General features: G+C 37.1%; 1 protein-coding gene across 1 annotated transcript; it reads right to left on the reverse strand.

The window, feature by feature from the left end:
• Window positions 7,563-10,190, reverse strand: LOC109837373. Its single transcript, XM_020405600.1, has 5 exons — window positions 9,853-10,190; window positions 8,803-9,432; window positions 8,411-8,691; window positions 7,716-8,080; window positions 7,563-7,616 (listed from the first exon to the last, which is right to left on the reverse strand). The coding sequence occupies exons 1-5, from the start codon at window positions 10,188-10,190 to the stop codon at window positions 7,563-7,565; spliced, it is 1,668 nt and encodes a 555-aa protein (XP_020261189.1).

Below are 10,987 nucleotides of genomic sequence, written 5' to 3' on the forward strand. Positions count from 1 at the left end.
GCTTGCCTGATCGTGTGGATGGACTTGATCTCGCCTGACAAAGGCGAGGAAGCTCGCCTGTCGTTTCGCGTAGAGTGGAAGCCAGCTGGAGATCACCCTAGGGGTTTCCCTATAAAAGGAAAACCTTGTTCACGAGAGGAGTTGAGCCTCATCTCGTGTTTTCTCAGATTTGAGGAGTGGTGGCGGTTCTCAAAGGTGATTTGAGAAGCAATTTTTCGGTCAAGAAAATTGAGATTGAGCGGTGATTTATTCAGTTGAATAAATCACACGCGGTACTGTAGAGAGATCTCAAGTTTAAGAACTTCTCTTTTAAAAGCTTTGTAATTTCTTGTGGTTAAATAAAAAATTATTTATGTGGCTCCTGTAGACATAGGTAAATTTTCCAAACCACGTAAATCTGTTGTCTCATCTCACTTACTTATTGTTTTATCTGTGATTACGTCATTGCTTGTGTTGGTTGTTCTCTGAAGGGTTGATTCAGCTAGTTTTGCCAAACAGAGCCTAAGTGGGTCGTTCAATCCCAACAAAAATAATTTCAAACACGTACATACCCTTCAGCACTATTTTTATTAGTATCTCAGTTTATATCATGCGAAAGTAATCGAGCATGTGAAGAACGCTGCAGATATCAAATAGAACAATCGTCCATCAATGGAGCATTCTTTTATTTATGGAATGCTACGACACTCACAGTCGCTTAAATATATCAATGATCTTTGAATATGCCTCAGAATGAGGAGGTATAGTCACCATATTTAAGTATACTAGTATACTGTGCTTGCGTTGCACGTAAGCATATTTGAATATTTGAATATAAATATTTTAAACAAAATTAAATTTATCACAATTTGTGAGGCTAAAAATAATTCGCTATAAACATATGTATCCCACATGCTAGAAAAAAATACGTTTCCCACAGTTAAATTTAGATTTTGTGTATATATCAATATCTCTTTATTTTTCAAAATTGTAAAAATATATGATGACGTTAAATATTACATTTTATGCTTGGCACTTAAAATTAATTGTCTGTAGGGGGGGGGCGGGTGGGGGGGGGGTGATATATTGTTTTGTGACAGAGTATTTTAGAGCTAGGAAGTGTCAGACGAAATAGTTGAAGGAGAAAAAGCGCATGAGCCTCACTCAAATCATTCACCGAAAGTTATGTATCGTTTTGAAGAAAAAAATTATGAATAATGATTTCCCGGCTACTATAAATAGATTTAAAAATCTTCAAGAAAAATCCACCCCAGAAACAACAACTCCACATATAGAAGAGTGAGAGAAAAATAGAGAGATTGTAATTCTAAAGTTTTTTCTCATAGTGAATTCTTCTATCATTGCCCGTGATTTTTATCCTAAATTTATTTAGTAGTTTTTTTGTTGGCCTTCTTGTTTTGATGATGATTTACAAACAATTTATAACTAATATTGTTTGTCTAGTGTTTGTAGTTTTATAGTTGTTGTAGACAAACAATATGTTGGAGGATGGATGGATTGCGCCATAACGATCATATCAAGTGGAGGTTGGCGGAATAGTGGAATAAAGCTTTGCTATCAAGTTAAAGATCCAATTACAAGCTTCATCCAAGTCTACCAAGTTGAGCTACAATGAAGATCAAGATCAAGTTTGAGTAACATTTAATTTAGGTTTTATATTATGTGTGTTAAGTACTTTAAGCTCAATCATATATACACACACATTTTATTGGTTTTTCTATGTATATATATATATAGTTATATATACATACACATCTTTAATTTTACTATATCACCTCTAGCAGCATCCAGACTCAACAAACTTGAAAATGATTTCTTATCCAAATTCTGCTCTCAGAAGATACACATGTATGATTCAGTTGACTATTTTTATTCTTATTTGTCAAGTATTAGTTCTAATTGCAGTTAGTTCTGCGTTTCAGGAGATATAAGGTTATTGAAACGTCGAATAGCAGCATCAGCAGAGCAGATTTGTTGACTTTGCTCCGAGGTGGCCGGCTTGACGACAAGGTTAGATTATACTTCAAGGCAAAGTTGAAAATGTATGGCTTAATTAGATCTTTAATGTTTCTAATATTACAGATGGTTGAGTCAGTGCTGGACACGATTAGTGTGGATGCGTTTGGCAAAGGATATGGTCTCGTATCAGTGTTCTTTCTTGTAAGTACATGTTAGACCTAAATTGACCATGCTAGTTAGTTTATAACATGTTAGTTCTATTCCCTATCAAGTTAGTTCTATTCCGTATCATGTTAGTTCTATTCTGTACAATGTTAGTTCTACGGAATAACATTGTTAGTTCTATTCAGTACCATGTTAGTTCTATTCCCTATCATGTTAGTTCTATACCTTATCATGTTAGTTCTATTCAGTACCATGTTAGTTCTATTCCCTATCATGTTAGTTATATACCTTATCATGTTAGTTCTAATGTGTAAGATGTTAGGTCTATTCCGTATCATGTTAGTACTATTCAGTATCATGTTAGTTCTATTCCCTATCATGTTAGTTATATACCTTATCATGTTAGTTCTAATGTGTAAGATGTTAGGTCTATTCCGTATCATGTTAGTACTATTCAGTATCATGTTAGTTCTATTCCCTATCATGTTAGTTCTATTATTTCTCATGTTAGTTCTATTCCCTATCATGTTAGTTCTATTCAGTAATATGTTCGTTCTACGGTATAACATGTTAGTTAGTTCTATACCTTATCATGTTAGTTCTATTCAGTACCATGTTAGTTCTATTCCCTATCATGTTAGTTCTATTCAGTAATATGTTCGTTCTACGGTATAACATGTTAGTTAGTTCTATACCTTATCATGTTAGTTCTAGTCTGTTTAATGTTAGTTCTATCTCCGTGCTTGCAGCATTCATTATACGGCATCGAACCCAGCTTTTACGAACTATTTTTGACATACATTGAAAAGTATACCGCCCTCCGCATTATGCATCTATTGATCCCTTTGGTCAGGGACGACCATTGGCATCTGGTTGAAGTTGACCTGAGGGATGATGTTGTCAAGCACTATAGTTCGGCCGGGCACGAATCGTGGTTGGAGCCGGTTAACAAAATTATAAAATTCTTTGATATGCAGCGCGTGGATTTTGTTGCGCAAAATGTGCGCAGAGTATTCAAATATGAAGCCGTCGCATGCGAGCGGCAAATTGGGCGGTTAGTTCTATTACCTATCATGTTTCTATTTGCATTAGTTCTATAGCTACATTGTATTATTGCGAGAATGTCTGATTTAGTCTTCTGTTCTGCCTTCTGTTCTGCAGATTTGACTGTGGTGTGTTCGTCTACCTATATATAAAAGCAATAATTGATGGCCGCCCAACAACTCTTGTTAATCCGCCTGGCGAAGTACCTGATGCTATGCGAGCAAGACTCGCCGCGCAATTATTAATAGCTGGCTATGAACGAAGATGTAAAGACGAAACGGTGTACAGTGATGAATGACATGTCTATATAAATACAGAATGGAGTGTATATTTGTATAAAAAATGCGTTCTCGGTCCCAACTTCAACTTGGTACTCCACGTTGCCAAGTTAGAACAACTTCTTTTCTTGTTAGTTCTAAATGAGTTATAGTCGTAAAGGAGTGCTAGTTCTAAATGGGTGATAGTTCTAGCGAGGGCTCGTTAGTTCTATCTCATTGGTATTATTTTAGTGTTTGTTTGAAGAGATGACTTTCCATCACCGCCAATTGTTACTCCAGCTGTTCAGCTTTTTTCTCCTGTCACGTCCCATCGTACCAATTGATCACATCATACATTCGCGCGTTCCCAAGTGAGGTAAGGCGGTCATTTAATTACGACATTGCATCGATACTCACGTCACCACCATCAAGAACTTTAAGCCATTTTCGAAGCGGAGAACTATTTCCGGCGTAAATTCTTCTTGCAAATGGCTTTTAAGGAATTTTTCTGTGTTCACTGCCATGGGCGGGGGCATAGCTCCCGCGATTGTTATCATAAGCTTACCGCCTGTGCCCCTCCGAGGCTGATAACTATCCCGTCCAACACCTCCAGCACCATCCGGCATCTGTCGGCTTACGCCATTTTCTACCTTGAAAGTGGCCGTCCATCCGTGCAGGAGCTCCGGGAGATGCTAGCCTATCGATTCAATTTTAGAACGTGGCCCCACCAAATCAAGCAGGCAGCCGGAAACAGTTTCATGGTGCAGTTTCCAAGCGATCCCATACTTGCACAAGCTGTTCAACTCGGACTGATAGATATGGGCACATTTAAGGGTAGATTCCGCCGTTGGGAAGAGGATCTGAGGCTAGTAACGTTGCCGCAATCTTTTCCGGTATGGATTCGGCTATTCAATGTCCCATACCACCTGTGGAATTTTGAATTTCTTCGCTCGCTGCTCATGGGAGTCGGTGAATGTGTCATGTGCTCCAGGGACGTCATAACACATTCTAACTTCGCAGACTGCAGAGTTCTTCTGAAGGTTAGGAATTTATCTGAAATCCCTAAGAGGCTTAGGTTCCGTTACATCTCCCCCGGCGACGGAAACATAAAGGAAGGCTACGCCGTGACGCAGGTCCAGAGCGGGGAGAAGTTGGAATTGCTTCAGGAATCCACGCCCGAGTTAATTGAGGTTGTTTGGGACGGGAGAAACATGACGGTCGAAAGAGACCAGTGGCAGCTGTTTCTCCGCAACCAAGGAGTCGGGGGTTCCAATTATCCCAGAGCTCTCCCAATACCCAATGATAATCGCCCATTAGACATAAATGGGTCGGATAGTGGTTCCACGGCTCCAAGCTCTCCATCCTCACATCGCAATAAGTCAGGTCGGGGAAAAAGGAAGGCAACTGACGGTGAAAGGGGTTTCTCAGATCGCTTTCGATCCAGCGAAAGTAGCAACAAATGAAGATCCGGCACCAATCGAGTTTAACGCTTAACAGAACAGACATTGGCCCAGTTTTATTTATATTTTTCATCTGAACAAATACAGTTTTAATTTTACCCCTTCTTCGGGTTAGTACTGATCGTCTTTGTACTTACTTATGTCTGTTCTGTTAGTTCTAATGCTCGGTGTGTTGGTTCTGTACAGTGTGTCTGTTCTGTTAGTTCTAATGCTTGGTGTGTTGGTTCTGTACAGTGGCATGCTAGTTCTAATATGTAGCATGTTAGTTCTATTAGGTACAAAATCTGTTTTGTTAGTTCTAATAGACTATTTTGTTAGGTCTATTGTCTATTTTGTTAGTTCTAATAGACTATTTGTTAGTTCTAAGTGACTGTTTTGTTAGGTCTATTGTCTGTTTTGTTAGTTCTATTGTCTGTTTTGTTAGTTCTAAGTGACTGTTTTGTTAGGTCTATTGTCTGTTTTGTTAGTTCTATTGTCTGTTGTGTTAGTTCTAAGTGACTGTTTTGTTAGTTCTAAATTGACTGTTTTGTTAGTTCTATTGTCTGTTTTGTTAGTTCTAAATAGACTGTTTTGTTAGGTCTATTGTCTGTTTTGTTAGTTCTAATTGAATGTTTTGTTAGGTCTATTGTCTGTTGTGTTAGTTCTAATTGACTGTTTTGTTAGTTCTATTGTCTGTTTTGTTAGGTCTATTGTCTGTTTTGTTAGTTCTATTAGGTAACAATGTCTGTTTTGTCTGTTGTGTTAGTTCTAATTGACTGTTTTGTTAGGTCTATTGTCTGTTTTATTGTCTGTTGTGTTAGTTCTAATTGACTGTTTTGTTAGGTCTATTGTCTGTTTTGTTAGTTTTATTGTCTGTTGTGTTAGTTCTAATTGACTATTTTGTTAGTTCTATTGTCCGTTGTGTTAGTTCTAATTGACTATTTTGTTAGGTCTATTGTCTGTTTTGTTAGTTCTATTGTCTGTTTTGTTAGTTCTAATAGACTATTTTGTTAGTTCTATTGTCTGTTTTGGTAGTTCTAATAGACTGTTTTGTTAGGTCTATTGTCTGTTGTGTTAGTTCTATTGTCTGTTGTGTTAGTTCTATTGTCTGTTGTGTTAGTTCTAATTGACTGTTTTGTTAGTTCTATTGTCTGTTGTGTTAGTTCTAATTGACTGTTTTGTTAGGTCTATTGTCTGTTGTGTTAGTTCTAATAGACTGTTTTGTTAGGTCTATTGTCTGTTTTGTTAGTTCTAATAGACTGGTTTGTGTTAGGTCTATTGTCTGTTTTGTTAGTTCTAATAGACTGTTTTGTTAGGTCTATTGTCTGTTGTGTTAGTTCTATTGTCTGTTGTGTTAGTTCTATTGTCTGTTGTGTTAGTTCTAATTGACTGTTTTGTTAGTTCTATTGTCTGTTGTGTTAGTTCTAATTGACTGTTTTGTTAGGTCTATTGTCTGTTTTGTTAGTTCTAATAGACTGTTTTGTTAGGTCTATTGTCTGTTTTGTTAGTTCTAATTGACTGTTTTGTTAGGTCTATTGTCTGTTGTGTTAGTTCTAATTGACTGTTTTGTTAGTTCTAATTGACTGTTTTGTAGTTCTATTGTCTGTTTTGTTAGTTCTAATAGACTGTTTTGTTAGGTCTATTGTCTGTTGTGTTAGTTCTAATAGACTGTTTTGTTAGGTCTATTGTCTATTTTGTTAGTTCTATTGTGTACAATGTCTATTTTGTTAGTTCTATTTGTTAGGTCTATTGTCTGTTGTGTTAGTTCTAATAGACTGTTTTGTTAGTTCCATTGTCTGTTGTGTTAGTTCTAATAGACTGTTTTGTTAGATTGACTGTTTTGTTAGGTCTATTGTCTGTTTTGTTAGTTCTATTGACTATTTTGTTAGTTCTATTAGGTACATGTCTGTTTTGTTAGTTCTATTGTGTTAGTTCTAATGCTCAGTGTGTTAGTTCTGTTAGTTCTATTGTTAGTTCTAATGTCTATTTTGTTAGTTCTATTGTCTGTTTTGTTAGTTCTAATAGGTACCATGTTAGATCTATTTTTAGAAGTGTGCTAGCAAATCGGACAATACAGATCTATTTTCATTACATGTTTTATTTCAAAACACACTTAGTCATCGCTAGTTTCATTTCAATCACACTTAGTCAGCGATGGTTTCATTACAGGTTTTACGATTATGCCCTTCCAGATGACACCGAGAACATTTAACTGGCCGGGTGTAAACAGTTCTGTTGTTGATTCGCCTGGTCTTATTTCTCCCTTTCCTTTTTGTTGTAATTGGAGGTAGGATCTGTATCTCATCCCTTGGCACGCTGCGTTTCTCGTAGTCAGGTATAGGGTAGATGATAGGCTCGTAGCTCCTTTTAAAGGCGTCAACCGTCATAAACCAGTCACAGAATTAGTAGACATCCCTTTTCATAAACATAATGCTTGCGCATGCATGTTTGCAAGGGACACGGGTTACATCCCACCCACGGCAAGTGCATGTTTTATTGTCTAGATCCACTTGACAAGATCTATGGGATTGTACTTCAAATAAGCCTGTGTGGGACTGACGAACCTCCAACGGGCGTCCATTGTCCATGTTCTCCTTGAGGGCAATTTCAGCTTTGGGGCAAAGAACTTGATTCCAACTTTCAGCCATGACTCGTCGCTCATTCATGCGCACCATGATCTGTTTACGAATATGCTCTATCAGTTGGAGTATCCGTAGAAGCCTTGCCTCATGAATCCATTTGTTGAATGACTCTGCAACATTTGATGTAACGTGACCATATCTAAACATAGACAGTGTTAGTTCTATCTACTTCTATTAGTTATATGTAAGGTAATCAAATGAAATATTACTTGCCTAACTCCAGGAAAAAACGCATTGGCCCAGTTTTCTAGAGCATAGTTCATCACAATATTGTATGCACGCTCGTCAATTAGTCTGATGTCGTCCATATAATCATTCCATTCTACTCTAGTATATTTGTAACAGGCAGATTGCAGTAGATTACCCAAGATCTGAGAATCCTTTGACTTGAATCCCAAATCCTTCAACTTTGTTCTGAAGTTCTCGACCAGATGCAGCACACAGCGAGAGTGTATAGAATCGGGAAAAAATTCTCTAACTGCTTCTCTGATCCCTTTATCCGCATCTGAAATTATCACTAGCTTATGTGGAGGGTTGTATGGATCTGCCCTTTCATAGAGAATGGACCACAGACCTACAAAGAGTATTGGTTAACAGCCCTTAAAGTTAACTACGAAGGAGATAGAATTATAATAGCGATATTAGAACTAGATTTCTGAAGTGTTAGTTCTGTCAGGTGTTGTGTTAGTTCTATTGTCTGTTTTGTTAGTTCTATTGTCTGTTGTGTTAGTTCTGTACAGTGTCATGTTAGTTCTAATGTGCAGAGTGTTAGTTCTATTGTCTGTTGTGTTTGTTCTGTTATTGATAGTGTTAGTTCTATTTGTTCATTTTTAATAGCTGCATTTGATTGTGGTGTGTTAGTTCTATTTTTGTTGGCATCATCATGTATAATGTTGGAACTAACCTTGTAGGAACCACTTCCAGTTAACATTATTTTCTTGATCGCAGATACAATAGGCCAATGGAAATATCCCCTGATTGCCATCATATGCCACGGCGCTTAATAGTATACCTTTGAATCGATCTTTCAGAAAGGTTCCATCCAAAAATATAAGTGGTCTGCAACCTTGTAAAAAACCATTTATGCAGGCCGCATAGCAGATGAATATCCTTGTAAACCTACCCTCGTCTTGTTCAACATGAATGTAGCTTCCCGGATTTGTCTTCTTAACCTCGTCTACATACCTAGATAATTGAAGATTAAGCGTTAGTTTCAACATTATAAAGTTATGAGACTTATAGCGTCATATAAATGAAAACAACAGCAACTTGTGTATATATGATCTTATGATTTACCATCTCAATTGATCGTAGGACTCATAAGCATCACCATATAATCGCTCTTGAGCTCTTTCTTTACCCCACCAAATCTTACTATATTCAACCCTAATCCCATATGAACTTAGAAACTCCTTCTGAACGTCAATAGGTCGTATATCCGGACGTACCTTCAACGTGGGTTGTAATTGGGTAGCAATGAAATGACGAGAGGCTCTAGATTGACCTGCATTATTGGCATGTTGTCCACAGTTGTGAATGTCCACGAACCTTTTTATTTCAAGTCTATTATCATTTTTCGGCGGAGAGGCAAATAACATCCATGGGCAATTTTTGGCTACCTTAAACCGGCAAAAAACTCGAATACGCTTTGGTTCATTCTTCACAAACTCATATTCGAATTTTTTAGCTATGGAGTAGTATAGCAAGGCCAATCTTAACTCCTTCGCACTTTCAAAACGTTGCCCCTCCCCAGTTAACGCAGTGTGCCACCAAGCAGGAATCCTCTCAGATCTGCTAATCATGTCATCAATCATCATAACATTATCTCTTGAAGGAATGTCATTGGGATTCTTATCTGCAACAGTTGTGGACGACAACTCCGGCGGGCCACAGTCTATACTTTTCGAGTTTAGACTTCTGGAAGCGCTACAAATATTAACAACAGGAAAATAGTTAATCATAAACTACACAAATAAAAGTGTTGATAGGGGTCTAACACGCTTTAGAGTAGCTCTACCCCATATGGAACTGGTGATAGAACTAACATACAATCGTGTAGAAGTAACAAAATAGCTACTAGAACTAACAGAAACCCCTATATGTATTAATAGAACTAACATGCATGCAATCGTGTAGAACTAAGATGCATGCAATCGTGTAGAACTAACAAAATAGCCATTAGAACTAACAAAAACCCGTTCAGCAACAACACGTTGATTAGAACTAACAGGTCAACGATTACAACTAACATATTGTTGAAATGCATCTGAAATCCAGTTTAACATTCAACATAGACAAAAAGAAGACGATTAGCACTAGCGTTCGTTTACTTCGCAGTTAACCTACATGTCTTGTGGGACTTGCTCTTTGCAAGGTTGGACTCGCTCATTGCAGTGTATATTCTGCAAATCATCAGCTTCTTTAAAAGCTTTCATGTGAACCTCTTTCAGTCCAAGATTGTGGCAATGCTCCACCATAGACATCATGTCCCCCTCGTTCTCAATAGGAAATTTCAAGCTTCCAGCTGTTTCATCTTCGTATGACAGAATTAATGACTCATATGGAATACCTAACCTCTCTGCCACATCAAATTTGAGATCCAGGATGGTGGTTGAGGAGTTAATCTTCAAAAATACCGCTTTGTACCCCGAAGAGACAATGCAAATGATATCCTTCTCAGCCATTTTGAAGAGAAAGAGAAGGTAAGATTAATGGCGCGAGTAAAGGAGAGAATTTTGGTCTGAGGAGAAGTAATGGATAACTAAATAGTTATTGCTCATGATGGGAAAAAAAGGGGGGAAATTTCCCTCCATTTCTTCCATCTTATCGCATTAAAGAGGAGTGTCTACTGTTAAAGGACGGCGCCTCGTCTGGGGAAGAAGGAGAAGGGCAGTATCGCCTTTTTTGAAAAAATACAACCTGCTTTTGTACAACGCTGACGTGGAGAAAAAAATTTAATCATAGTGCAATAAAATAATTTTTAATGGTTATATATAATTTATTAAATAATATAATATTAAATACAACAAAATATCCACGTGCAAAGCACGTGCATTATACTAGTTTCATAAAGAAGGGATATCACTTAACATTGGTACCACATCATCGATGATTCTATAACATTTATCATTTGGACACTTATTATTAATATCCCTATCCACTTGCTTGTTGTAGCCTTTGTAAATATAGAACCACTGCTCGACTCTATTATAAATGGTAGTTATCGTTGTCTTAAAGGTGCGCTACTGTGTCTGTATATTGGTAAACTATTCTTAGGTTTAATTATATGAATTTTAGAGTAGGTTTTCTAAGATCATACATCTTTCAAATGTTATAATGGCTGCATATATTAGTAATTTGAATTTATGTTGCATTTATAAAGAGCCTTAATGGAGACGTTTTTGTCTTGGCAGCTTACTCTAAAAGAGTGCTGCATATTAGTTTTAAAATATAATATTTTTATAGTGTTATATGGATGTTT

The sequence above is a fragment of the Asparagus officinalis genome, chromosome 1 (genome assembly GCF_001876935.1).
Source record: "Asparagus officinalis chromosome 1, Aspof.V1, whole genome shotgun sequence".
In the NCBI taxonomy this organism is placed as follows: Eukaryota; Viridiplantae; Streptophyta; class Magnoliopsida; order Asparagales; family Asparagaceae; genus Asparagus; species Asparagus officinalis.